The sequence below is a fragment of the Aulostomus chinensis genome, chromosome 4 (assembly GCF_037954235.1).
Source record: "Aulostomus chinensis isolate RoL2024-O1b breed Wild chromosome 4, RoL_Achi_v1.0, whole genome shotgun sequence".
Classification (NCBI taxonomy): domain Eukaryota; kingdom Metazoa; phylum Chordata; class Actinopteri; order Syngnathiformes; family Aulostomidae; genus Aulostomus; species Aulostomus chinensis.
In genome coordinates, this window is record NC_141323.1 from 13730623 (window position 1) to 13758484 (window position 27862).

At 44.9% G+C, this 27862-nt stretch overlaps 2 protein-coding genes across 3 annotated transcripts; one reads left to right on the forward strand and one right to left on the reverse strand.

Moving 5' to 3' along the window:
• The first annotated feature begins 256 nt into the window (after positions 1-256).
• On the forward strand, positions 257-9088 carry chpt1 (choline phosphotransferase 1). Its single transcript, XM_086201927.1, has 8 exons — positions 257-707; positions 3887-4034; positions 4107-4248; positions 4328-4412; positions 4806-4937; positions 5016-5174; positions 5948-6073; positions 7406-9088. Exons 1-8 carry the CDS (start codon positions 468-470, stop codon positions 7520-7522), a joined length of 1149 nt encoding a protein of 382 aa, XP_086058053.1. The 5' UTR covers positions 257-467; the 3' UTR covers positions 7523-9088.
• Positions 9089-9107: 19 nt separating this feature from the next.
• gnptab (N-acetylglucosamine-1-phosphate transferase subunits alpha and beta) lies at positions 9108-27852 on the reverse strand. Of its 2 annotated transcripts, none has more exons than XM_086201926.1 (21): positions 27585-27852; positions 26932-27031; positions 26577-26696; positions 26366-26416; positions 25552-25754; positions 24278-24342; positions 24012-24146; positions 17661-17822; positions 17365-17544; positions 16993-17163; positions 16788-16911; positions 16052-16267; positions 14922-15961; positions 14412-14611; positions 14097-14316; positions 13837-13950; positions 13612-13697; positions 13430-13528; positions 13162-13329; positions 12206-12296; positions 9108-11478 (listed from the first exon to the last, which is right to left on the reverse strand). In XM_086201926.1, the coding sequence occupies exons 1-21, from the start codon at positions 27757-27759 to the stop codon at positions 11407-11409; spliced, it is 3792 nt and encodes a 1263-aa protein (XP_086058052.1). In that variant the 5' UTR covers positions 27760-27852; the 3' UTR covers positions 9108-11406. The 2 variants fall into 2 exon arrangements, with proteins under 2 accessions (XP_086058052.1, XP_086058051.1); XM_086201925.1 differs by having other exon boundaries at positions 9109-11478; positions 26932-27017; positions 27594-27852.
• Between the last annotated feature and the right edge of the window lie 10 nt (positions 27853-27862).

Below are 27862 nucleotides of genomic sequence, written 5' to 3' on the forward strand. Positions count from 1 at the left end.
AGAGTTGATTACGTTTTCTTCTGGTATATAAGCGCAAGAGCAAGTTGATACTGACATTTTTTTTTAAACTTAAAAAATACATTAAAATTTAAATGATGCTCTAATTTTATCAATGAATAGAGATCAATAAGACAAATTCCACATTTATTTATTCCAGTCATGGTATTTTGTTAACGTGATGCGTAAATGACAATATTTACCCTGACAGATTTAATCTAAATCTCCCGGAAGAGAACTACACTATTCCCTTCCGGATCCTCGTTTCCTGCTGAGACGCAACTCGATCAGAAGCCGACCGTCGTCTTATGGTTCCGCTGTGGAGATGGCCTAGTCCGGTCACCTCGCTTTACTTGCCAAATGAACCGCTTTACTTTCGAGTCGGCCGAGAGTACATAGCCGCGTCTGAGCCTCTACACTGGAATACTTGGAGGTAAAGCTAATTTGAGGAGTGACGAGGCAGAAAAACAATGCCACAATTCCTGTGGCCGGAGCCGCTGTCACCCGCACAACTCAAGCGGTTGGAGGAGCATAAATACAGCGCCTCCGGTCGGTCCCTTCTTGAGCCCCCGTGTCAAATCTATTGGAACTGGCTGGTCCAGCAAATCCCGACATGGGTCGCACCAAACACTCTGACTATTGTTGGACTGCTGGTCAACATCTTCTCTACACTACTGCTTGTGTATTATTGTCCCACGGCAACAGAGGAGGTGAGTGACGCGACCTTGGACAAAGTTTCTACACGGAGACCAGCCTGAATTACGTGCCCTGCTCTGGCATCGGAAGAACGCCAAACCGCCGTACAAAAATTGCGTAATTACGAGTTTTGTGGTCAGTGACAAACTTTCAGTGCATTATAAGTCATTATTTAAGATCGTGTTTTAATCAAAAGAATAAAATCGCAAATTCGGCTTACATTTGGTCACCTGGAGTTTTTTTAAAAAATTTATTTATATTTATTGTCATTAATGAATGTGGTGACGCTGCGGTGAAAGTTTAAATTTAGCCTGGCTTATATAATGTCCCCCTTCTGGTTCACGGGAAGCCCTCAATGATTTTATGTTCTATTTACACGTCAGCTTAGCGTGGACGGTACATTTTCAGATTTTAAGGGATAGAAAGTCTGGATAGACGTCCAGCATGTGGCCCCCCTCTCCTCCCTCTCTCCCGTAGTTTGTTGGCAAGTTGACCTGTTGTCTGCTCATGTGACGGCGTGTTGTTGACTGCAAAAAAACAAAACACAACAATTTGAAGCACAATGCTACTTTTGTGCTTTGCTTTCACTTGTACCTCCATTCGAGTGAAGGCTAACCGTTTAGCTGGGCAGTTTGTTTCGCCAGCTTGCGTGCTAAAGGTTTAAAATTAACCTGTAAAGTAGCCCGAGGTCCAACACCTTCAACCAGGGCCGTAGCGGTAAATTCAGTGACCAGATCTGCCAGGGTTCCCCATCCCTAGTAAAACACTGTTGACTGCCATTCTAAGATATTGCTCTGCTTTCTAAATTTAGATTTTTTTTTTCTTACGTAATTTCATGTGGTTTTTGGATTTAACCGCTGAATAAAGTGTACAATGTTATTCTTAAGAAAACTTGGGTGGGCGGCAGGTGGTCGGTGTTCATGTGGTTGTGAAAAACCAGGGGGAAAAGTAGTGGATGGTGAAAATAAGTGTTTGAAATATAAAGAGAAGTTTAACTCTTAAACTCTAAGTCTTTGGCTTGTTTGCGCAGAACAGTTGTCGGGTTTGCTTGCCCCTCAAAAACCTCCCTCATTTTCCTCAGGCAGATTTCTGCCACGACCAGCGAAAGGCAGAAAGTTTTGGAAGGGTCAGGGAAATTTGTGTCAGAAAGTGCTGCGTATGTGGTTCGGTTAAGATTACATGGGGGGGGGGGATCCGTTTTTATATAATTTAATATATTTTTATTGTGTTTCCCACCACATAGCTTGTCATTATCCATCCACTTTCTATATTGCTTGTCCGTTAAGAGTCGTGGGGGGCTGGAGCCTATCCCAGCTGACTTCTGGGGAGAGTCGGGGTTCACCCTGGACGGGTTGCCAGTCCATCGCAGAGCTTGTTATTAATTTGAGCCTCATATATGTGGGTGGACACTGACGTGAATTTTCTGTGTGTTTTTAATGCGTGAAGACACACTGAAGAGAGAATTTTCTTCACCGGTGTGAGAAAAGTCATGGAAGTTTACTGGTCTCTTCTCTGCTGGTTTCTTTTGGTGAAATCAAGCGCATGCAACACAGCAAGTCGACAACATTCATGAGATGAGGATTTTCGTGACAACAAAACTGTCTCGATTGATTTTGGCATAGCCGAAGTCGTAGTTGTGGCAAATATGTGGCTATTAATCCAATATCGTTTATCAGTGACATTTCATTGTTGTTTTTTTCTAATATTTAGAACAAAAATCATGTCTGAATGTAAAATACTGAAGTGACAGTGTCATTTGTTTGATCTTGATCCCTTGCGTGATGCGATATGCTCCTAATTGTGGCGCTGCTTTAAATGCATCACAATTGAACTGACAGTTGACCCGGGGTTAAGTAATGGAGCAGGAAATGCATAGGTGTGTGTGTGTGTGTGTGTGTGTGTGTGTGTGTGTGTGTGTGTGTGTGTGTGTGTGTGTGTGTGTGTTTGTTAACAGATTGCCAGCTGTGTTGATTTCAACATTGCAACTGATTCAAAGTCCACAGTTCAGTACAAAAGCATTTGTCCTGTTTTAATTGTGTACTGACAAATACGTCCGCTCTTCTTCTTCTTCATTAATGGATGAAAGTCCCAGTCGGGTGCAAACAAACACAGACGCCAGGAATTCCTATGAACCCAGGGACGCGGTTCAGAGTTCTCTCTGGAGTGATAACACTTCCAACCGTAAAAAGTGGATTCAGCCCCGCCACCCCCTCCCACCACCACCCACCCTCCGGGGCGGCATGGCTCAGGGGTAGAGTGGCCGTCTAGCAACCGAAGGGTTGCTGGTTCGATCCCCGATTCCGGTGATCATGTCGAAGTGTCCTTGAGCAAGATACTGAACCCATAATTGCTCCTGATGAGTAGGTTGGTGCCTTGCATGGTAGCCTCCACCATCAGTGTGTGAGTGTGTGTGTGTGAATGGGTGAATGAGATGACACTGTAAAGCGCTTTGAGTGCCGCTAAGCTAGAAAAGCGCTATATAAATTGAGTCCATTTAGCATTTACCATTTACCTCCAAATTACAAGGCTTTTGATACAGGGACTTTGAAGAAAACAGCAGGACCTCTGAATATTTAGGACAGCATGACATTCCTGTTCTGTGTTTGTCTTGGTCGCTCACACACACACACACACGTGCGCGCGCACCAATTTATTAGGTAGGTATAATAAGATACAGCTAGTAGTAATAAATAGAGGAACAGCTTCAATGGAAAACAAACTAGAATTTATTGAAGGATTTATTGCTGCTTATCTAAGTGGACCAATCACTATGGCAAAGGTTGGTGCAGGAACAGCTGAATGTTATCAGAAGTGTAAATGGTAGAAATCAGATGTGTGAAGACGCCATGCGCCTGAGGACCTCAGCAGTTCGATGTTTGACTTGCTTCAATTACTCAAAGTAGGAAGGAGTTGAAAGTCTTTTTAAAACTAAATCTGCAAAAGAGGACGACTCTGATCCTGAATTCACTGTCAGCCTCATTCTATATGTACAAGACCTCTGTGCCGTTCTGACGAAATCATGTTGCTTTTGTCCCCTCAGGGTGCAATCTTATATCACGTGTGAGATTTTTGGTTGATAGCGTGTCAATCTATTGCGACCGCGAAGAGATCACCAGTGTATCATGTGTAAAGTCAAGAGATCATGTGGTAGCGACGCAAAATCAAAGTCTCTCTCTCTCTCTCCTCCTGTCAGGCACCAGCATGGGCCTTCATCCTGTGTGCGCTGGGCCTCTTTGTCTACCAGTCGCTGGACGCCATCGATGGGAAACAGGCGCGGAGGACCAACAGCAGCTCAGCCCTGGGGGAGCTCTTTGACCACGGCTGTGACGCCGTGTCCACAGGTGCAACTCAGCTGCGACGCATTAGTCCACCATTTCATAAACAAGATGCTTAGTTCCTCTGTCTTCCTGCAGTGTTCGTCGCCGTGGGAACATGCGTCTCATGTGGAATTGGACTTTATCCCAACTGGACCTTCTTCTGTGGTTTTATTGGGATGTTCATGTTCTTCTGTGCCCACTGGCAGACCTACGTATCCGGGACCCTCCGCTTTGGACTGTAAGTCACATTCTGATACCTTTTTTTTTTTTTTTTTTAATCTTTTCTTTTACTTCCTGTTATTTTTTTTCCCCCGCAGGGTCGATGTCACTGAGGTGCAGTTTGCCATCATCGCTATGTATCTGATGTCAGCTTTTGGAGGTGTGGCCATCTGGCAAGCTACGGTAACTGAGAACCAATGGTTTTACAGCCGCGTGTTCACATGCGCAACTACTCAGACGAACACTTTCATTTCAGCTTGGATACTTAGTGAAAATCTCTACTCACTAGCAGAATCAATTCCTTCTTTTTTAGTAAATCTTAAATAGAATTTATGTTTTACTTTTACTCTGTGCTGCCATCGGAGGCTTAACATCACATGAGAAGTGAGAAGGTAAATATGGGTAGCTAACGCCTTGGCAGCAGGTCATCTACTGGACATGATCCGGCTCAAAAAGCTGATGATGTCACTCGCATTGTTTGCTTCGCCCTGCCATCACGCTCAGCATGCCCGCAGCTTTCACATATTCCTTCTTTTTAGAAGCTTTGGTGAAGTTGACCTTCGTGTGTGTCCACAGTTGCCCGTCCTCGGACTGCAGCTGTACATCTTCCCCATCGTGGGCATCATCAGCGGCGCACTTTACTCCTGCCAGAACTACTTTCACGTCATTTTGAATGGAGGCGTCGGTAAAAATGGCTCCACCGTGGCGGTAAGTCAACACGCTGGGTTGCGTTGTGCAGATGTTGCGATGGCGCCTGGTGGCTAACAAACAAATCCTGCTGTGTAGGACACAAGCGTGCTGAGTCCTGGTCTACACATCGGCCTCATCCTCACGCTGGCCTTCATCATTTTCAAGAAGTCATCCAGCCAGCTGTTGGAACATCACCCGTGTTTGTACCTCCTCACCTTCGGCATGGTCACCTCCAAAATCTCCAACAAACTGGTGGTACGTCTATTTAACCAGGTGGTGTGTAACAGGTTTACCTGTCTACGGCGCTCCTCAGAGTGGGCGGAGCAACAATCAGAACCTGAGAAATGGGGTTAAAACTGGCATTGTACAATTAAGACAGAACAAAGGATGTTTTACCCGAAAAGAGTGTTTCGTAGCATGATTGACGGTGCCGAGGTGGCGCGGTCGTTTAAACTTCTTTTCCATTCAGACATGTTCTATTTTGTTTTCTTTTTAGCTCACATCGAAGCGTTAGAGGATTTTTGCGCATGGAGCTGTAGAAAGAAGACTTGGACGAGGCGTTTTATGGTTTATAAACAGATGTTTTGCTGTTGTTAGTAGTCAGTCTCCATTAGCTTGAAGCTAGTAGCTGGTTGATACATAAATGTTGTTTCTGACTTCTGGATTCACTAAAAAGTCACACAGGAGGGAAAGCATATTTGTCAGATTAAGACTCTCGTAGTTCGCCTCTGAAAAGCAAACGACAGTATTCGGATGAAGTATGGCTTTAAACTTCCATCTTGTGCAGAGCTTACTCGCCAATAGGCAGTCAATGAGGCGAGTATTTGCAGACGTGTGACAGAAAAGTCATTGCACCTCACATATCCTTAAGTTTCTAAATCAAAGGGGAATGCATTTGTGTCTGGAGGAGCTTCAGCAGTTAATCATTGCTGCCTCTGCTCCACCACACGTCCACACGTCCGTTAATATTTGATCATGTAAATCAGTGTAAAATGTATTGAATTTTGGGTTTGTTTGTTTGTCTTAAGGTGGCACACATGACAAAGAGTGAGTTAAGCCTCCCAGACACGGCCTTCATCGGCCCCGGCCTCCTCTTCCTCAACCAGTACTTCAACAGCTTCATCGATGAGCACATAGTCCTCTGGATCGCCATGGTCAGTTCTCATTCACACTCGCTTTGTTGAGTAAAGTAGACGTTATCGATCTCACACGTTTGACCTCTCGTTACGTGACGAGTGTAACCACTTAATGAAGCTTCCAGTTTTATTTGTGGAGCACCATTGCACACGAATGCAGATTGAAGTGCAGAAACAGGAGCGTGGATAAAGGAAAACGATGCATCACCATTTATGCAGTGGTGCAGGAATGAATGGGGGGGCGTGCCTTGATAAATGCATATGGATATGCAGCCTGTTGATAGTATACGCTGGATTAGATATTTCATGGTGGCCTATTGTTACCGCGCTGGCCGTCCACCTTTGAAATGGGTCACACCGGCGAAACTTGACACCAGGATATGAAACTGCTGCTGCACGGAAAAGTATCGCCCAACCAGAAATACTACAAACATCCTACCCGTGAACGCGTTCCAGTGTAGTGAAGAATGAAACCTCTTCACCAGGATTTAATTGGTCGGGCTTGTCAAACTCGCAGGGCAGGTAAAGGTGGAACTGTTGAGGCCAGCACGTGAGACTCTGACTTTACACACCTAATCAGACACAGTCCGAGGTGCACCAGCTCGCTTGTTTTATACCGTTGAAAGATAAAGCCGTTCTCGTCCTCCATGACACCTGTAATCTCCCCCTGGATTTGTAACCCTGCTCCAAGGATTAATGCCAGTCTCTTGGTTTGTATGAAATAATAATGACTGGATTCCAAGTGACAGTAACGTATGAACCCTGCACGAACTTCAGAAGCATCTCTCATCAGATCAACACCACTTCCTGCACAACTCTGTCTTTACCAACTCACAACTGATTAGCACGCCTGCAGCGATCTCGATAGGCTGATTCGCGGGGAAGGAACGTCGATCAGGTGATCACAATCCCATGTTGGCATGTATTTTGGTCGCCCTGGAAACCGGAAGCGAGCGGTAGTATGGAAATACTGCTAAACTAGTATTTTGTTGGAGGCCGTAGTAGCGGTCTAAGCCATCCAGCAGTCCAATAACCAACTTAAACTCAAACTGTCATTTGTGACAAAATGCAAATAATTCTGCTGAAGATTCTGAAAACAGAAAATGTTTGATATTTTTGCTTGAAAAATGACTGAAATGATTAATGGATAATCAGAATCGTCTGAGATTCATTTTCTTTTTACTCCTTGCTGGTTTGCTGCCGCTCTGAACACATTTGTAACTTGTCCATGATATTACAGGACTCTTTCTGCCGTAACTTACTGTAACTCGCTCTGCTGCAGCTTCTAGTTGATAAACTAAATTATTGCTTTGTTTTGTTTTTTTTAAATCCACCCTCTGATTTCACCAGGTTCTCTCTCTGGTGGATCTGGTGCGCTACTGTACAGGGGTGTGCCTCCAGATCGCCTCCCACCTGCGTATCCGAGTGTTCAGCATCACGCCGCCAAGCCAAACCCACCGTGACTGACAACTTGCCCGGCGGGAGGAGGCGGGGGGGGATTCGGATCTCTCGCCGCTCCTGAAAGCAGAGGACGAGGAGAGACCCTCGACCCCGAGCCACTGCAGCCTTGACAAAGTGACCACTTGCAATTAAAAATGACCCACCCAACGACTTGAAAGTCAAGAGATGGAAAAAATAAAACTCCAGGCTTCAAACTAAACAAACAAAAAGAACTGTAAAACAGTTACCTGGAACCAGAAGTCCTCATTGGCTGTCGCAGATTAATTAAAACAACCGACGCGAGTCAGACATTTCTACATCACGTCCTGCTTATTCATCTCAAATACCAAAATGTTTACTTAGATGGGTATTTTATAGCTTGTGTGAATATCAAAGTATTTTTATCTGCTTTCTATTTACAGACGTAATGTCCAAATTATAATTGATTTAACAAAACAAACACATACGGACAAAAAAAACAACCCATCAGTGAGATAAATCTCTTTGGTATAGGCCCAAACTACATAGAGTACCTGTCAAAAGTTGTCTTTATCTTGCGGTTTGTTTCTTTTTTACTTATCCTATGAATGTGATTGAATCTGACACCAATCAGGGTTTAAAGTTGACCTTTAAAATTGTATTTTTCCAATTAAGTTCTCAATGTGGGCTTGCAGGTTTGTCAATGAGCTACGTGAAGGGGTAACGGTCGGTGTTAATGCTGAAAATGACAATAAGTCTTCCCTAACACACACACGCATGCACGCGCACACACACACACACACACTCTCTCTTCAGCATCTTTTATTCCATGTGACTCATCCTGTTTCACAGTCCTGGAAAATGAAACCAACCTCACGTGCGGCCTTTGGAACGTCGCCGACTTATGAAGCATTAACACGCGGACTTGTCCTGCTTTCTCTGTTCTTCTCCCTGAAGGGCTAATAGGAGTTAATCTGTTGTGATTGTACAGAATTCAACTAAAGTCGCCTTAAATATGTGATGTAATTATTTGTGAATACTCAAAACAAAGCAGCTTTGTACTTCTTCTTTTTTTTCCACAATAAGTTTCATACCAAACAGTAATAATAATACGATGCAACTGAACTGTACACTGATGGATCTGTTATCACTTATTTCACAGATGTACACTGTGTACTGGCGAACGATTCATTTGAAATTTTGTGGGTTTATTAGTCATTTTTGTAATGATAGAATTATAATCCTCAACAGTTATCTGATTTAGCAATTACTGAAGTTAATCAGGATAAAAAAAGGGATATTTCTGGTGCCGATATTCTATACAAGAGGAGGTACTCCTTATTCTTGAGTTTTAATTGAAAAAATAAAATCTCTTCATCTCAGATTCTGCCTCCAAAGGATTATGGACATTGTAAAAGGGCGTGTCTTAAAAAAGATGATTTTTCTTATTTTTTCTTTGCATGACCAGACGATGGACTTTGGAACTATGCATTGAATTGTTCAACCTTGATTTCAAACACCATGTTGCACTGTTAAATAGTACAGTAAAATATCTTTTTACCAACAGAAATGAGTTGAAAAGATTGTAATAAAGAAAATATTTTTTAATGCAGTATTTGTTGACACTGTCGGAGCCTTTACTGAAGTACCGAAACCACAGAGTGAAGTAGAGAAGCGATGGTGTACCGACTTCAAAAGCACTGGCTAACAAAGGAAAACTGCAAGTGTGTTGTAATTACAAGTACGGTCATAATATTTGTCAAGAGCCCAAAAGCTATACCAGTTGTTTAGCATCTTTTTATTTTTTGTAGTTTTTCCCAATGTAGGATTTTTTTTTTAATGTTTAACCTCCATTTAAAATACAGCTTAGTCAAATGAGGTAAAGTGTACATTTGCAACCGAAATCTACTGCAGCAAAAAAACTGAAATAGTCCAGAACAAGTTTATTAAAGCAGCATGATGTAGTCTCTGAGAGCAACAGCGCCCTCTGCTGATACAAATGATGAAATACAGAACAATGGCGCATTTAAATCCACCTCAAAAATTAGCACAACACTGCACTATTGCACATGACTGGAGATTTAAAATAACAAACAAAAGTCAACTACATAACTTTATGTACTTTGTAAAATGATGTGAAGTGAAACAATATTTTGACGAGATTGAGACGACAAGGAACAGAAAGTGATTTTAATGAGGTATAGTTTTTTTTGTTTTTGGTTGATCTTTTTACAACCAATTTGGCTGATAGCTGATATTTACAGATGTCAATCATTTCTGAACAAGTTTTTGCGATATTTACATTTTGTATATACTGAAAAACGTAAACATTTTTAATTGTCATAAGTACAATTATTACTCCAAAATCACTTGGACAAGCCTATAAATCATCTTTAGTCGGTTATTTTCCTCAGAAGTAGATAACAGTGTGACTCCAGCAAATGTGAAACGATGCACTTTTTTAAAAAATCCGGCCATTTAATGTGTTGACATGAGTTCCTGACATCATTCACGCTGACTACTGATCCCATTACTGTGACAGTTGATTTGGACCCAGGTGTACAGCTACGTGTTTGATTGCTATCTGCTATTCTTTCTCCAAAAAAAGTAGTCATTTTGCCATTCGTTGCATCTTTATTAAGAATTCCAGCGTTGCGTCAAGTACCTGAATGCAGCGCTACGAGCTGGCAGGGGCTTCATGCGGAGCGGCTCAGAGGAGGAATGAAAGCGGCGCCACTCGGTGTCACGATCAAACTGTTAGCTAGTAAGCTACATATGTTGCTTTAAACCACTTCTGATTAAATATACTTGCTTACTCTCCCTTACTAGTTGGTAGTAGAACACAAACACAACCACTGAACCAAGTTCCACTTTATTTCAGTTGGAGGAACCACTGAAATGACGCAATCCAAGTTCCAGACGTGTTACTCATCGTCTTCCCGAATTCACCGGCTGACGTCGCGTGCCATCTAACGACAAGCTGACACGACGGCGTCTAGTTTGTTGGAAGAATGTGGTGTGGATGACAAGCGTACAACATTGCAGTCAAAAATAAATTAAAGAACATGCTGAGGTGTCTGAATTTCAGACGGTAGCGAGCCTGTCGAGTCCCACGGGGACACACATACAGACAGCGACGAAAGCTGCAGTATCACTTAACTCCAACAATTAAATACAGTTGTAGTAACACATTAAGAATAGTAATCATTATATCCTCAATCCCATTCATTGTCATTGCAAAACACTGTGTGATATGGAGGAGTTCCAAGTTTAGTCTTATAAAAAAAAAGAAAGAAGAAAACTGCTCCAACAAGGAATGAACAACAAAGGCACTTCAAGTATTTTTAAGGAAGAGTGACAAAAGGTAAAAATTTCTTTAACTATTCCTTTTCTTTCCATGCGTTTCTGAATTTCCTTAAAATGTATCCCGTGCAATAAAAGCCAAACAAAAACAAGGTTTGAAATCATTTTCAATTCATCTGAAGACAGATTTCCTCAACGCATCCAACTTTCACCCGCTGACGACCAAAAATATGAATCTACGCTTTGGTAAAACAGAAAGAGGAAAAGGCGTTCTCACTTGACGGGTGAAAAACGTAGCGATTATCAAAAGTTTATTCTATACTGATCGACTTCAGCAGTAAAACCTGCTCACACCGGCAAATCTTTCATCGCACTCGTGGGCGGGACATGAGACGGGACGGTGTGGCGTGGAGGGAGTGTTTTCTGTTCAAGTCTTCAATGCCCCTAGTGGGAGGAAAGAATGATTGACAGGCTTCATCCTGGTTTCCATTCCCCTTCATTTGCTGACCTCATTTATCATCCTCGGGGAAGGGTTTCATCGCCGTCACACATGATTTACCGTCCTCCGTCTGCGCGGACGCAACGCAAGCGTGTAAGTACCTCAGATTCTGGATCTGTCCTGCTGGAGGTTACACCCGTTCGGGGTTGTTGTGTCTGGTCACTCGGCGTCTAGGGAACAGCTTTCTCTTCAGCACAATGAGCTGAAGAAAAGGAAAAATGGTAATTAGACGCAATAAAAAATAAATAAGTAAAGATGAGCCTGTCAGCAAGAACACGACTGATATAGACGAGTGGCGGCTCTGACACCTCAGACCTGCAGTAATGGGAGAAGTAGGGCAGCGGATTAATCTCATTTCCCTCTGGAGAGCGAGGACATTTTTGAACACGCAAAGTTAAACTTTCCCGAGCTGACTCGAATGTCTGTTTCTTAACAACCTGGTCGGTTAGCAGCCAAGCTAAACCGGTGCCATCGAAACACTGGGAACACTCTCTAAAGGTCGCAGCAACTATTAACCTCTCTTCAGGGTCACTCAGGAGAAACTGGACACCTTCAGATTAGGCTGCTGCTGCTGCACAGCAAAAGCTGGATGTCGAATCTGGGTCTGAACTTAATCCTCCAGGACCAGTTTAGAGAGGAACTACCCCGATTTACATTTTTTGTGTAAAATCTTTCTTCTTGCAATAAAGGAAACCCCATTTTATGGGTGAGAATAAAAAGAGTCATGTGTTTGGACTGCCGGGGGGGTCTTTCGTTTCAGTAAAGCCCGATCCTGGCTCAGCTGGTCACGCTAGCACGGCGCAGCTCTGGGTGGAATTTCAGTAGTGAGGAGATGAATCATAGCTGAGGTGTGAATCATGGAAATGAGCGTGCGTGACTGAATCTCCAGTGTGTTTATTGAAATGCATAAATACGCTCTAAACACCAACCTGTTCGGCGAAGAAGGACATGACGGTGAAGATGACGAGCGTCACCAGGACACAGTGGGTCCAGAACTTCAGCTTGTCCCGGTAAACTCGCCTGGGAAACGGAAGCGAGATCAGATGAGTTCAGCTCTGATGAGAGAAAACATAACTTATCCTTCATTAACACGTCAGACGGGAAAATATTTCTTTCCTGCTCAGTTGACAGAAGAGAGAAATAGTGCGAAGGTTAGGAACGCCGGCTCCGATGTAACAAGGAGGAAGCATGCAGAGGGCGACGGGTCAACAGGGTGGCAAGGTGACATCACCCGGCGCCATTTGACTGTCACTTGACTCACTCGGAGAGGTGAGGAGGAGGAGGAGAGGTGGCGAGGCAAAGGAGGAGGTGAAAGGCTCAGCTGTGAGATGATCTTGCAACTGTCTTTGAAGCAGGGAGTCTAAATTTAAAGTTCTGCGGCTGAAGCGCCCACAACACAGCAGCAGATGAAAACCCTCTAAAGCCCCCCAAGGAATTCCCACTGCTCCGAACCTGGCAACAATCCAGTCAATCCAGCCCCCCGCCCCCCACCCCATGGTGACAGCCACAAATTCTTGAGTCAAACCAGTCGGGGTAAACAAAGGGCGTGCTGCATTACTAGGGGAAGTGCAAACAGGGTTCAGGTGCACGCTGCGTTTGCTTTCAACTACGGTGGCTACGAGGTCACCGGGTCCTTTTGGTACTGACTTACACGTCCAAACCTAAATTCTTCTTCTCTGCTCTAGAACACTAGTTACCGGAGGAAGCACAACACAACTTCCTAGGTGGGCTACTTTGGCGTTTCCAAAGTCATCCTATTTTGACACATTGGTGGAGTGAAAAAGTGAATGAAAACTTCATCCAAAGATTAGTAAATTAACGTTTAATGTCGGGTTTAAGAGATCAGAAGCCTCATCTGTTCGTTATCGTAATCTACCAATCCTACCATTCCTGGAGTTCATCCATGTGCAGGAACCTGTTGCGGTACTCTCTGGGCAGCTCGAACTGAGACGGCAGCGGGAACATGGACTCATAGAAGTCTCTCAGCACGGCTTTCACCGTGGCGGCGTCCTTATGGCTGTGGTCGATGTTATCGTTCAGACAGATGAACTTCCTGTTGGAGGTCCGTGAGAATCAGGCTTGTTGTTATTGTAGTCTGACCAAGAGCACGGATAAAGAACGTCAGAAACGGTACATAGCAGAGTTCTCCGCACCTGGGATTCTTCCTGATGTCGTCTAACTGACCAACAACATGTGACACGTTGGTCCGTACCATCTTGAAAGCGATCTCCTCTTCCCCCATGATCTCGAACCTGTACAACAGACGGCACAGCATCAGCAGGATTTCTGTGTTTGAATCCTCAGTCAGACGGCGTAATAGAACTCCAGGCCTCACTTGTACTTGTTCTGGTCTCTGAAGGCTTTGTGAATGCGTTCTGTTATTGGCTTGCAGTGGAGGATGAGGCCTTTCGTGACGGGAGGCTGGAGAAGTAAAAAAAAGAAAATCCAGATTATTAGAAAAAGAAAAAGAAAGACAGATGGAACGAAAACGCATTTGCAGAAATTTTACAAACGCGTCCCGAGAGCCTGAAGGACAGGTGTTTAAGTGAGAGGGGCTCACCATGCTGGCGTCGTAGTAGGCCTCCTGGGTCGGGTTCACCAGGTGCAGCTTGGTCAGGTTAGTTGGGAGTGTTTTAGAACAGTTAATCAACAACTGCTCCAGACCTGTCAGGTCCTAGAAGGCACCACAAAAGACAAATTGACCTTATGATGAGCATCAGTTTAACCGGGTCAGCTTTCTTTTCTTTGGACCGGTGAAGAGCTCTAACGTCTTCTCAGCCTTATTTTACAAAGAGGAGATGTATCATAACCAGGAATGACCTGCAGGCTGAGGGGCAGCTCGTGGATCCTCGTGGCGAGAGTTCGGATCTCACGATCCGACAGAACCCCCGAGTGATCCGTGTCAATCTCGTCAAACACCTCGGAGACGTTGAGCTGCTGCTGGGTGCTCATCAGGAAGTAAAAGTACGAAAAGGCAAACTGCATGTCTTCAGCATGACGAACACGGTGGCCGGAGGTTTTGTCGAACTCTTCTGGGAATCTGAAGGAAAGGAGAGCAGCTTAAAAAATTTGTAAAAACTAAAAATGGAACATTCTAAAACACACTGACTTAAAACAAGAACCTCAAACACTCACGTGTCCTGCAGCTCCTGCATGATGAGCCTGTCGATCATGTGAGGCATGTGTGCGGGGACTTTGCGGGACGTGAAGCCAAACTGGCTGTTGAGCAGCTTGTTGACATAACGCAAAGAGTCAGCAAAAGTGTCCTGCAGCCTTCGACCTGTTGAGGCCCCGTCGGTCTGGTACATCAGCTCTCTCTGCAGACGCTCCTCCTCCTGATAAAGTCACATGATGCAGCCTTACACAGCTGTTGTGGGTCCAGATCAATAATCGTGGCCACGAGACTAAAGGTAAGTGTGAACTTTATCTTTATACCTCTTGTTGAAACCCGTTTTTGTCCAAGTTATGTTATCGTATTTGCTCATCGCTTCACCTTACGATGTGTGCTACTCTGCCAATTCGCAAACGATGTGCGAGTACCACTTGGTGTCAGCAGACGTCGCTGCTGCTCGACAAAAGACTACGCTATTTGTCCTTTAAAAGCGAGATAAGAGGTTAGAGGTCAAATCTGCGGGCCGTACTCACCTCAAGTACCTCTTGGAAGTACTTCGTCCTCTCCCAGGGCAGGAAGCCTCTGTCAGCGGAGATGAAGTGTTGGAGTCTCCGCCCCACCGGAGCTGCTCTCTCACCATTGGCCGGTTCAGCCTGACTCTCGGCACTCTTTATTTTGGAAATACGGCTCAGCAGCTTGGCAATCATTGGCCTCTCAATCACAGCGTTCAGGGGGTATGGTTTGGGAGTCGCAAACTCTTGACGCTTGTCGTCAATATGAACAGGGTTGAGGCGGGTAACAGACTTGGTTTGCACAGCCCCGTCTTTGGGGGACATCTCTTCATTTAGTTTGATATTTTTCTGCACACTCACAGATTTATTGTCCTTCATTGGTTCTCCTTCTGAGTCTTCATGGAGTTTCCCCTGGATTCCCTCCGTGGCAGGTCGTAAATCTTTGGGCTGAGCCATCATCTTGTATGGTCTCAGCAGTTCAGCCTTGGTGAGGTTGTAACCCTTCATGGTAATGTCTCCGACCAGAAGCTTCTCATCCAGCTTCTGAAGCTCACGTCGCACAACAGCTGGCAACAGCTGCACGTCCAATTCAGGAACCGCTAGGACAACCTGAGACTCACCAGGGTGCCTCTTCTGGATCTTAGGCCCCCTTTTGTTTTCAGGGATATCAGAGAAAACGAATGGCTGCTCTGGGGTCGGTGTTGTCTTTGGCACTTGGCTGGCGCCTTTGATTGCAGCCTGAGACACATTAACATGAGGGGGCTCACGCGTGTCCACGGCTACGCTAAAGCTCAATGTAAATTCTGTGTCGTCTTGTCTCTGGAAGGTGAGATTGTAGTGGATGGAAGTGGCGTTGTGGCCGGGCTGAAGCAGCAGGTGAATGGTCTTCCACTTGTTGGCCACGGAGGTGTGGCGCACAACCGGGTTGTCGCTCACGTGGGCCTCAGAGATTCTGCGAGCCAGTCTGTCGAAGCTGAAGTATGGTCTGATCTCCCCGACCGGGAGGGTGTACAGGCTCTTATTCTTCTGCAGAGTCACATGGTACAGCTCTCCAAAGTGCTCTACATCAGGCACAGTTCAATGTTACACATACACACACCCATAAAATGATTAACTCTGGCTACAAATCACTATTATTGCTTTAACGTCACCTTGGCCACAGTCGCCCACGTCAAAGCCACAGGAGAGAACATTGCAGGCTTGGTCGCAGAACTTGTCCGCCAGCCAAGAGTTGGCACAGCCTTGATTACAGTAGGAAATTCCCCCGAGACCACCGAGACCACCAGCGAACTGCCACGCTTGTCCGCCGGCTCCACCGGCCCCACCGCCACCGATGCCAGCCGCAAACCTACTGTTCCCTGCTGCACCTGTCAGGTACAAACAAGCTCGTTTCAGTTCACATCGTACGAGGTTGTCAGATCTCTACTGAATCACACGACACATTACAGGTTTATTGACCCGGATGAGTCCCAGGTGATTCAGTCTCGTTTGCCATGAAAACACAAGAAATTTCAGGACCTGCGGACAAGGCAGGATATTTTCCAAAAATAGACGTCCCACAATGGAAGAAATCCACGTTATTTGAATGGTTAGTCAGCAAAAAGAAGAAAGAGAGAATGGCCAGTGTCATGTAGGTAGAACAACAGAATTGGTCCGAGTAGCAGATGGACACACAAGATTCCTCCCCAGGTTTCCCCTCAGGCCATCCCTGGCACTCTCATTGGCTCTCACGCTGGCATTCATCTTCAATTTGATATTCATCCCACAAGACATCTGGAACCTGATTTGTCCCTGACCTGAGGCTTTTGTCGCTGAGCTCCAAAACAGCTCAGGTAAAACCACTTCTGTAGTACACAGCAGCGATGACTGCAGGAGTTAGCCTCTTACCTGTGCAGTCTCCTCCGTCCCAGTCACAGGCAGAGTTGTTGCAAGCCTTGTCACAGTAGCCATCTTTAATCCAGGATCCAGGGCAGCCCTCGGCACAGTTGGGAACGGGCCAGGTGAGATACACCTGAAATGTAACATATGTTGTGTTTAACTAAAACAACGGCGGCACAGACTTCCGACTAAGCTTTGGTTGAGACGATCTGACCTTCTGCCCTTTCGAGTGGCTGTAGAAGTCGTCCGGCCAAACGTCTTTACCAAACATCACATCATCGTTGAGGTAAACGAACTTCTGGGAGAGTCCCGGGATACGGTGGATGTGGGTCTCTATGGCGGGGGAGCTGAAGGTCGGCAGGTGGCTGTTGTTCCGGAAGATATCCTGTCAATCAGAGACAGTAAAGTCTGTTTGGCTTAAAAAAAAAAAACTACAGAAAAGCTGTTGAAAGCTTTGGCTTTAAAACCTCGAGTGCAGCACAAGCAAGAGGTTTTAAGACAGGTTACCCAACACGTCCTGTTTGCCTTCAACACAGGAGGAGTCAGTAAACCTCCCATGCTTTTTCAGCCAAGGCTTAAATCATACCTGGTGTGTGACAACTGTAACTCTGGGGTTGTCCAGGTTGAGCCAGGAGGGAATCTGTCCATTAGTGACGATGAAGATGTGTCGCACCCAGGGGGCGTGTCTCTCCACAGAGCGCAGCGAATAGCGGAGCTCCTCGTTGTCCTCGAACCGGCTGGCTGAGACATCTTCGTCCTGTTTAGACTGAGGAAAAAAGAAAAAAGAAAAGAAGAACACAGGAGGGGGTCTAAATGATATTCTCACACTGGAATATTTGTTACTTAAATACTCAAATGAGAGGCATGGAGGAGCAGTTGTACCTGCGAAATGGCAGTGAGGTCCCAGAACAAGTATCCGGGGCTGATGGTCAACTCCTTCCCATCCAGCGTCAGGTTCTTTTTAGCCTGCTGGCTGAGATCAGTGAAATCCTGCGGGCTTTTCAGGTAGAGCAGAGCGATGCTGGCCTCCGAGTACAACTCGAACTGAGGAACAAGCAACGAAAAAAAAACAATACAGTCACACCAAGGTGCTTAAAACCCGTGTGATTTAGAGTCACGTTTGTATTAAAATGAGATGAACCAGGGAAGAGTAGATGGATTAACCTCAGTGCAGTCCAGACTTTGTTTTTGTAACATATTTTATTGCAGGTGTTAAATGACTTTAAGAAAAATGTTTTTGTCTTATTGTGTAGCAGAAAGCAGCAAATTTTACAACACAATGGGATTGGTGCATTTATTTAATCCTGCAGTATCCAAAATCTGTCAGCAGTAGTGAGTTTTAATTAGCCCAGAATTAATTTCCAAACTCAACTTTCAATCAAACAGTAAAAATTCCTTCAATCCAACTCCAATAGCAACATTGTCCTGCTGAGGAACAGTGAAGAGTCGCTTCAACTCGGTTTTTGTTGAAGATGAAGAATCCAAATCCTGAGGAGATTTCAGTGGCGGGATTGTCCAGACGGTAATAATTCAAAGATAAGAGATGTTTTTTGACCTTTAAACTCTACAAAGATTCACGAAGAAGCATTTTTCCAGGCTCCCGCAGTCTAAAGTTTGAACGGCATGGGAGCCTGGGTGTGTTTGGATAGGCGAGAGATCGGAAAATTCTGTGATGTCATCCTCTCCATGGGGGTCACGTGGAGGTCGCTGGCGATTAATGTCATACATTAGTGAGGGAAAAATATCCCTGGCCCTCCTTTCTCATCTCTTGATTTCTAATCTTCCCAGGAAAACATTCACCCCGCCTCACTCCATCATCCAACACTGATCAACAAACATCTCCCATGTGCTCCTTTCGCTGCCTCCACGCACTCCTTCTTCTCCCCTCCTCTCTTTTAGGTGAGGATTAGCTGGGTCTTACGAACTCAGAGGGGTCCAGCCAGGAGGCCGCGAGCCCCGGATCAGATTGCCATCTTTATTATAGCTCTCTTCATAAGCCTGATAATGCTCTGACACATGCGCCCAAAGTAGAGGTGAGTGGAGGCCACACAGGCGGTCGCGCTGTCATAGCCAGCCAGAGTAAACACACAAATAAGCCTGTTTACTTACCAGAACGCAATGAAGATGATAATGAAAGAAACAAATCGCCTGAAACAATTCAACACGTGCCTCAGCTATTCGCTGATAATCTATTTGTCAATCTGTAACAATTTTCATTGCAGAATAATTCATTTATTTTTAAGAGATGATGTTGGAACTTTTTCGAGTTTCATCTTCTTGCTGATTGTTTGGTCTGTTTGACGGCGACGATCCTGGCGGATGTACCGCCTTCAGTGCAGTCACACCAAACCTCTATAATTGGTAGTGTTAAAGGCGGCGCCCGGCTTTTTACAGAGTGCAAATTTGATAAAGAGATTCGCTTTTTGGGATTTGTAAGATACTCGTGGGAAGACCATGTTGAGGCTTTAGCCCAACCAGAAAATCCCACCTCTTCCAAAAAGAGCAACACACAAACGCCACGACACAAATGCCTAAATTCCAGCCCCCCCCCCCCCATTGCCACTCATACCCATGAACTGTTCCACGTGGTACCAGCTGATGCTTCCAAGGCCCCCTGAGTCAAGAAGAGATGGGCGGACCAGTGGAACTGAGCAGAACCGCCCAGGCTGCACCACTATGTCAGTGACCCCATGGACGTTTCTGGCTAGGACGAGTACTGGATAACTAATAATACTGGATAACCCTAGAGTGCTTGAGGAAAGGCGTGGGACGCTACACTGTAGTGAGTGCAGGGATCAGCAAAGACTGTAGAGTTGATGGTGGTGTAAATAGAACATCCCTGAGCTGTACTGAGGAAAGAGAGACCAAAGATGGCTGTTTTTCACTGCAGTAACTCACCGAATCAGTGTTTGAAACACTCAGGCCAGGGGCAAGAGACAAACACAAAACAACTTTTTGGATTTTGCCCTTTCCCCTCTTTGCTTCCATCAATCCTTCTTCAACTGCTTATCCAAAGCAAGGTCAGGAAGGAGAAGGCCCCAGAACTCCCCTTACCCTGACCACATTAGGCAGCTCTGACCGAGGGCACACAGATTTTTCCCCACGGTGCAAAGCCTTTAAAGGCTTTACTGAGCCTAGAATGGCCTGTCGTTTATGGTAGAACAGAAAAACTGCCTCTTCTTTTGCCACCAAATGAACTGAATGCTAGGCAACTCTCACAGATTTTTAATACACACGCTTGAGCAAGAAGAGTCGGTTTCAAGAGAGCGGCAGATGAAGAGGATATTTGCTGTTTAATAAGCAAACCCTGTTCCCCGTCAACGCCTCAAGGAGGGTTTAAGTTATTCATCGCCTCATGATTATCACGTTTATCCTGACACCTCATAAATCATGATCACTGTTGCATGCGTGTCAATTCAGACGCAAAAGAAAATACCCTACGATAGCAAGATAGACTTGACACTGTGAGACAATTTACACTTGACGCGAACATGCATATCCAGTGGCTGCTTTGATATCCGATCACCTAAAACGCGCAAGTGTAAATGGTCTCCATATAAAACAACCAGGAGGTGAGCAATCTTTTTTAGCAGATGAAGCTGCGTCATGCTGCATCGCCTGCTAAGAAGTAGCCATCCTGCCAAAGAGATCTGGATTAAATCTGACAGTATGATAGAACATTCTGTTAGCTTCTGGAATACACGCAGGTTCAGATCTGATGATTAACGGACTTTTACAATCGAGAAAGGAGTTGAAATGCTTTGGAGAAGGTTTTTAGGAAGCATTCTTCCACTGCACGCCGAACCTTTTGGTACATCTGTAAAAGAATCCTGCTCCGTGGCAGAGATTGGACACCTCGTGGACGCTCGCAGGCCTCACCGACAAGTAGAAAACCCAAACATCAGTGGGCTTGTACACCTATCGGGATCTGGGTGGGGGTGGGGGTCTACAGGCAACAGCAAAGGCAGGTGATAAGAGGTTGTGGGGCAGCTTTCATCACCAAAGCACTTGGTTGGTATTTATAGCTGGTGTTAGACCATCCCTCAGCGCCGAGCCCCTCCCTCAACGGCTGCACATCATCCCTCTTTCACAGAATTGGCCTGGTGACACCAGGAAACACCTTGAAATTCTAACTGGGTATTGTGTCGTTGTGTGTATATATCCTCCTGTAGCCCCCCCCCCCCAAAAAAACAAACGCACACTTTCCATCCTGGAACTCGGGCCTCAAATGTCACCCTGCTTCCTGTTACTAACTGACAGGAGACGTGGAACAGGTAAGATCAGACATGGATGAGGTGACAAGGTGTGTCCCAGAGTTCGGGGAAGGTGAGTAAAATTCTGGCAACCTTCCAAATCTGGCGCCACACCAAACAGTTGTGCTGACATTAACCCCCACACCGCCAGCTTGGGTAACACCCTGAATACCGCCAGTTATTATCCTGTGACCAAGAGGCCGACGCTAACCTGGACCCAAACAATGTGACAACCGGCTCTGATGACAGTTTACCGGTCAAACAGGTTCATAGTAGCTGCTTCTCCAGAGTGATTACATACACCAATACGATGCACAGTGTTGTATTACAGATAGACCACCATTCCAACCCCCCCCCCCACCGTCCTGATATGTGGAAAAACAAAAGCTATTGTTAGCCTTGCTAGAAAGAGAAAGTGTAAGATGACAAACCGCCAAGGCAGACAAAACAACACAAACAAGCATTTAGAGCACCGACGTTGCCTGAGGCCAACTGAGTGATCATCAGAGTCTTGGACCGGCGCCGTTTGCTTTATCCAAATTTGAAGAAATTCCTCCGAGGTGTTCTTGAGATATTGTCTTAACCAGAGTGAGACAGATAGGCTTGAAAAGTGTACGTAAGAATCCCAAAATATGAGAACAGGTGATTTACCTATGCCGTTACTTTTTTTTTTATCTTTTCCATGTGATCAACAAGCCAATTTGAGAGTAAAACTAGCAACACTGCAATTAAAAAGGATGTTTTCTGGCAATGGAATTACATTTGTGATTAAAATTGGAACTTTTTCAAATCTGAAACCAAACTACTTTAAAACTGTGGTTTCACGTTCAAACTTTGGCTCCGCTGCTGAACTGAGAGTCGTGGGTGGAACTGAAAGACGTGAGGTAAGAGATACTATTGGTCGTCACTCTCAACGTGACTGACGGTAGAGACGGTACCAGTCCCACCCACAAGACTCAGCTCAACGGAAACTTCTGTTCTGTTTTTGTATGCAGAAATTATGAATCTGCAAATCACTGGTACAGTTTTGATCACAAATTGATTTTACACGCAATTAAACATGCGTTTGACTTACTTGTTCATCTCTAAATGAGCCAATAAAACGCATAAACAAGGAAAACCAAGAGTCACCTCTGCTGCTAAGAAGTTGTTCATCTGAGTCACAAGCCTCAGGAATCCCTCAGACTCAAGCCCAGATAAAAGCCACAGAGAGTTCTCGTAGCAGACACGTCTCTACATCAACTGTTCAGAGGAGACAGCGCCAATCAGGCCTTTATGGTCAAATAGCTGCTAAGAAACCACAAAGCAACAAGTAGAAGAGATTTGTTTGGGCCAAGAAACACAATGAATGGACATGAGACCAGTGGAAATCTCTACTTTGGTATGATGAGTCCAAATTTAAGGTCCTTGGTTTCACCCGCCGTGTCTTTATACGGATGGTCTCTACATACATGGCTCCCACCGTGAAGCATGGAGGAGGTGTGATGGGGTGGGGGTGCTTTGCTGGTGACACTGTTGGGGATTTATTAAAATGGAAGGCACATTGAACCAGCATGGCTATCACATCGACACGCCATCTCATCCGGTTTGCGTTTAGTTGGACCGTCATTTATTCTTCAACGGGATGACCCCAAACACACCTCCAGGCTGTGTGAGGGCTGTTTGACCAAGGAGAGTGATGGAGTCCTGCACCAGATGACCTGGCCTCCACAGTCACCTGACCTCAACCCAATCCAGATGGTTGGGGATGAGATGGACCAGAGATTGAAGGCAAAAGAACCAACAAGTGCTCAGCATCTCTGGGAACTCCTTCAAGACTGTTTCAGGTGATGACCTCACGAAGCTCGTCAGGGGAACGCCAAGAGCGAACAAAGCAGTAATCAAAGCAAAGGGTGGCTACTTTGAAGAATCTATAATATAAAACATGTTTGGAGTTATTTCACACTTTGTTTACTACATAATTCCATATGTGTTGTGTATGAACATTGTTATTTTTAGTCCGGTCATACTGTGACAGCACGTTTGTTTTGTGTTCCCTCTGTACAAAGCTGGTACCATCCACCACATCAGCCACTCGTTCTAACCGCCCATGTGAGCATATTATTGGACGGGACAAACCGTTGAGTCATGCCGGGCCAGTCCTGCATGTCTGCTGGGGTGACGGGGTCACGCAGCTCCAGGCTGCACTCTTTTGTTTACTTTGATTATTTCAGAGTAATCCGCGCTCATTAGTGGCGTTCCTCCCGCTCAGAAAAATACAGCAGAGAAAATTATTAGAAACACGGACAGTCGCCAAGCTAAACAAGGAGCCCTTCAGCTACATCATTAAAATAGGAAAACCCCATATTTAGAGGGTGGGGGGTGGGGTGGGGGGTTGTAATTAGCCTTTTCTTAAGATGATATTCATGATGTATAAAAAGATCGTTTTAATTTCTGCACACAGAAATATAAGCGTCTGTTTTTCTAATGATGTGGCTGAGTCCAGCAGGACTGTAGCGGTAGTGACATCTTGTGGTGGTTACATGAAAGCTGAAAGCTAGCAAAAACAAAACAAAACAAAAAAAGAACCCCAAAACTCTCCCTTTATTTTGATCACAACTGTCAGGAAGCTAAAAGTAAACTCAAACACAGGATCAGGAACTGTATTAGAACCCTGAAGTGAAAAACATGCAGCCTCAGGGTTGCAGCAGTGGCCTTGTTCCCCACTGCGCTGCGGTACTGTCTTTATGATGCTTGAGAAAAATCTGTGATTATTTTTGACTGATATTGCAATTACAATATGATTCACAGTATCATTCTACATTTTGACACGCAATTAAAGGTTTGAGAAATATCACACCTGCTTTCAATTCGATCGCCGAAGAAGGACAACAAGCCTACACTTTAATTACTGCCCCAAGATGGCTGCCGTGTGGAAGCGTTTCCTAGATGGACTTGAAAAGTCCTCTTTACTAACAAATATACTCCGGAACAGTCGTACCTGTTTGATCTTATCAGTGATGACGGCGGGGAGTTTGACTCGCAGCTGCTCCGTCTCCTTGAAAGAACCTGGGAAGCCGCTGAGGTAGGCCAGTGCCTGCATGTGGATCAGACCTGGAGCCTCTTTATCAGTCGTCTGGAAGGCAAACACACAAACACACACACACACACACACAAACACAAACACGAGTGTGTCACTGGCCCTGATCAAGAGGAGCAAAAAGTTGAGATATTGATGGAGGCGTGCCTTGGTTTTTCTGAACTCACCAGGTAACATCTGGACACGGAGAACTTGTGGTCTTTCTTCAGCACATCTGTGTAAGCTTTTTCAGCTGTGAAAACATCAAGACTCAAAGTGACAAATGGAATCCGTCTATGAAGGCAAGTCTCAGAAGGTAAACACAGGTGTGGCCCATCTGTTTACAGTGTTGCGGGCATTAACTGGTGCACCTGCAGCACAAGGACTTTAGTTACCCCTGCCTGAGGGGAATCAAGTCATTTGTCACATTTGTCAGCAATTTAACCCAAGAATATCAAGACCGAATTTCACCAAACTTGGTGGAGGGGTGCAGTCTGCTCTGAGGAAGAAGCCATTACATTTTGGGGCAGATCCATTCAATGCAGCAAAAGAACTGCATTTTTTTACACTGAGCTTGGCTGAGGTCACCTTGGCAGGGTTAAGCGATCTCTGAGTGCCCTCTAATTATCAATGGGATTAATTACACCTGTGTCGACCCAGCTTGTCAAAATGACTCCCCTTCAAAAAGGGGTGAAACAAAAACTGCAGTAATACTGGATACAGGAAGGAGAAATACTTCCTGAACAGTTAACAACACAGTACTCTTGGACAAAATGTTCCGTGTAACGTTAAAACTCAATCAATCCGGTGCTTTCTGACACCTATAACTTTGTCTCAATGCAATTCCATTTGACACTGAGGTCTGAAGCTGGTATGAAACAATGCGATGAGCAATTACACGTTCAGTTTAATTTAATTTTGAAATTAAAAAGGTCAAATCTGGCGGTTACCTTCTCGGCGTGTAGTTATCACACAGGAGATCTCATTAAAACGAGCAAATACAGAAACCTTGACTCCATGACAACCCTCGCAGCCCAGCAAGGCTTTCACTAGATAGCTGCAACACGCTCATAACTCCAGCCGCCACCTAGACCTTAAGAGTGGGACGACGCAGATTATTTTGAGACGACGTGTGAAAATGATAGCACAGAGTTGCGGTAAAGAAGGTTAAACCTTGTGTGAAAAGTCTTGAAAAACCACAAGTAGATTAATTCCTGTTTCATTGTACACAGTCAGGGGAGAGTCAAGACCTCTCCCGCTGGTCTCTTGATAAGCATGGAGCTCGAAAAGATTCATTATCCATCTGACATCAAGAAATATGAATGAATATTCTTATTCTAGCTGTTTTGATCGGTGAAGTCCTTCTGTCTGATGACAAATTATGCCTCTCCTGCTGGAAAATGTATGGGCTCCTTTAACGCTGTGTGTGTGTGTGTGTGCGCGTGGGTGTGTGAAGCTTTACCGTCAGCCTGTGAATGGAAGACAACCACGGACGCAGAGGTGGACGGGTGGAAAGGTTTGTTGAGCAGCAGCAGCTCCTTCGCAGCAGCGAAGGAGGGATGGAGCGACGTCATCTCTTTGACGGTAACGTTGGCCGGCAGAGCTGGGTCCAGGGCCAGCATGGGCGCCATGATGCAGTGGGACAGCAGGCATTCTGGCTTGACACTAAAAACACAAGGGAGGAAGTGCACACACGCACACTACGATAAATATAGCTGCACGTAGTGTAGTGGTCTCACTTCCTTTAACCATGGTTTTGTACTTAAACACATGTATGAACATGTTCACTTCACACATCTTTAACGGAAACGTTGCATCGTTCACTCTGCTGTTAATACTCAATTTTTCAATCTTGATTAAAAAAAAAAAAGGACGAGTCTCTTTCACGGAGCAACAGGAAATGGCAACACGTTCGTTAATGGTGCAATAAACAGAAGAAACAAGGAAAAAATGTTCAAAAAACTGACACCTTTGACTCCTTCCATCAAAACACAGAATACACTTGTTATACAATATTATATTATTTCTTTACATCCCGTTATCTTTACTTAATGGAAAACGCACCACCTGTAAAAGGTTCACAAATATTAAAGACTCATTTTCCACCTTGTTCTTCAGATTTTTAAAAATGCCATTTTTTCCCCACTATTTTCAGTATCTGCGCCTCAAAATTTCAGGGGTTCTTTCCTTTCACACATTTTCCACGAGTTTGGTGAAAATCGTGGTTTTAACGTGATCCTGTTAACGCTTGGACGAACAGCCGACGAAGCACTCACCTGCCTTTTGGAACTTCAGTTGTCTCACTTGCATTTTTCCCCAGGCGTTCCCTGTGTGCAACAACATCAGGGAACTTGTGTCATTTTTTATTTTTACTTTATCTATTCTTTGTATCACCTATTAAGTGAAACAAAAGTCTTTGATCAGTGATTCTCTCTTCATCTAGCAGAGCCGATCAACGTGACAGTGATAAAGCCTCGCCGCTGCTACCTCAGAGCTCTTTGTTCCTCTTGCAGTTGCTCTTTAACCACCTTCAGCTCCTTCAGCAGCGCCACGTCGGTGCCGTTTACCCATGTGTACACCACATCAATGGGCATAGGCAGACAGAGCCTGCAGGGGAACATTCATAGCAGTCAGAGCGGCTGTTGTGGTGGCGCGCAGCCTCTCACACATCTCAGCTCCTTCAAGTTTCTCTTCTGGGATGTTGCATGCAACCTTGATGTGAGCGAAGGTCGATTTTTGCAGAGCTGACTGCAGGTTGCTCCCTTTTTAAATTAATATTTGTGTATATAACCCCCCCCCCCATCTTAAGTCAAATTTAAATGCAACTATAAATGTTTCTCACCTGTTCTGGTATGATTTACCACCCAAATTGTCTCTGTAGGAGTCAAACAGCACATGATATTGGTCCCGACTCCACTCCACCACCACCTGTATGGAGAAAGACATTACATGGAACCGTTTCAGTCCCAAATATAAATCATCTCCCAAACACGGCAACGTCCGTGTCATTATCGGCACGAGAACAAACTGTGCAGTAAGAAATTGCTTTACATTTACACTTCAGTTTGACTGACATTGAACGAGAAGAATCACTGCAACAAAACCTGTTTCTATAAAGTTATTCAAGTTTTTTTCCCCTTCATTAAAATGGTAAAACTCCAGCGCGTGACTTCACATGAATCACTTTAAGCCTTTGAATGAAATATAATTTAAAAAACACGAGTTTATGTAAAACTGCCAACACTTTAACGAATCATAACAGTGCCGAATTTGCGAGAAGAAATAATGTTTTCGTTTGAAGCCCCGCTCAAACATCTACAACGGACGCAGAGCTATTTAAAAGCTAGGAGTAACTTAAATTTACAAAAAAGCGAGTGGAAGCTGGTCCGACGGCGCTACAACAAGATGAGGCTGAGAAAAGCCATACTGGAAAGTAAGCTAGAGGCTAATTCAAAAGCAAAACTGGTGACCTCTCAGTAACTGGAGTTCAAAAAAGAAGCTCACCTCTCCAAACTGGAAGGCAGACACTATCATGAGGACGATCCCCCCGAAGCAGAGGTAGAGTCCGTATCGGTGGGACAGGCAGGTGTACGTCTGCCTCTGCAACAGCTTGAGCACCGAGTTGACGACTACCATGGTTCTCCTCGGTGACGCATAGCGCTGCATTCATTCAATATCAATGCAGAATAAAACATCACAAATGACCCCGGAGCCGTCAGCTGACCGCCAGCCAGACCACACGACACATGACAACTACGTTCGGTGCTTCTTCG

Excerpts from the sequence above, each read along its gene's own strand:
- chpt1 (XM_086201927.1), top strand. The coding sequence starts at position 468 with ATGCCACAATTCCTGTGGCCGGAGCCGCTGTCACCCGCACAACTCAAG. Across the intron at positions 4,938-5,015 it reads AAAATGGCTCCACCGTGGCG|GACACAAGCGTGCTGAGTCC; the intron begins GTAAGTCAACAC and ends CCTGCTGTGTAG. Across the intron at positions 6,074-7,405 it reads TAGTCCTCTGGATCGCCATG|GTTCTCTCTCTGGTGGATCT; the intron begins GTCAGTTCTCAT and ends TGATTTCACCAG.
- gnptab (XM_086201926.1), bottom strand. The coding sequence starts at position 27,759 with ATGAATGCAGCGCTATGCGTCACCGAGGAGAACCATGGTAGTCGTCAA. Across the intron at positions 24,343-25,551 it reads CTTCCATTCACAGGCTGACG|CTGAAAAAGCTTACACAGAT; the intron begins GTAAAGCTTCAC and ends ATGTTTTCACAG. Across the intron at positions 13,529-13,611 it reads AGAGACCAGAACAAGTACAA|GTTCGAGATCATGGGGGAAG; the intron begins GTGAGGCCTGGA and ends TCTGTTGTACAG.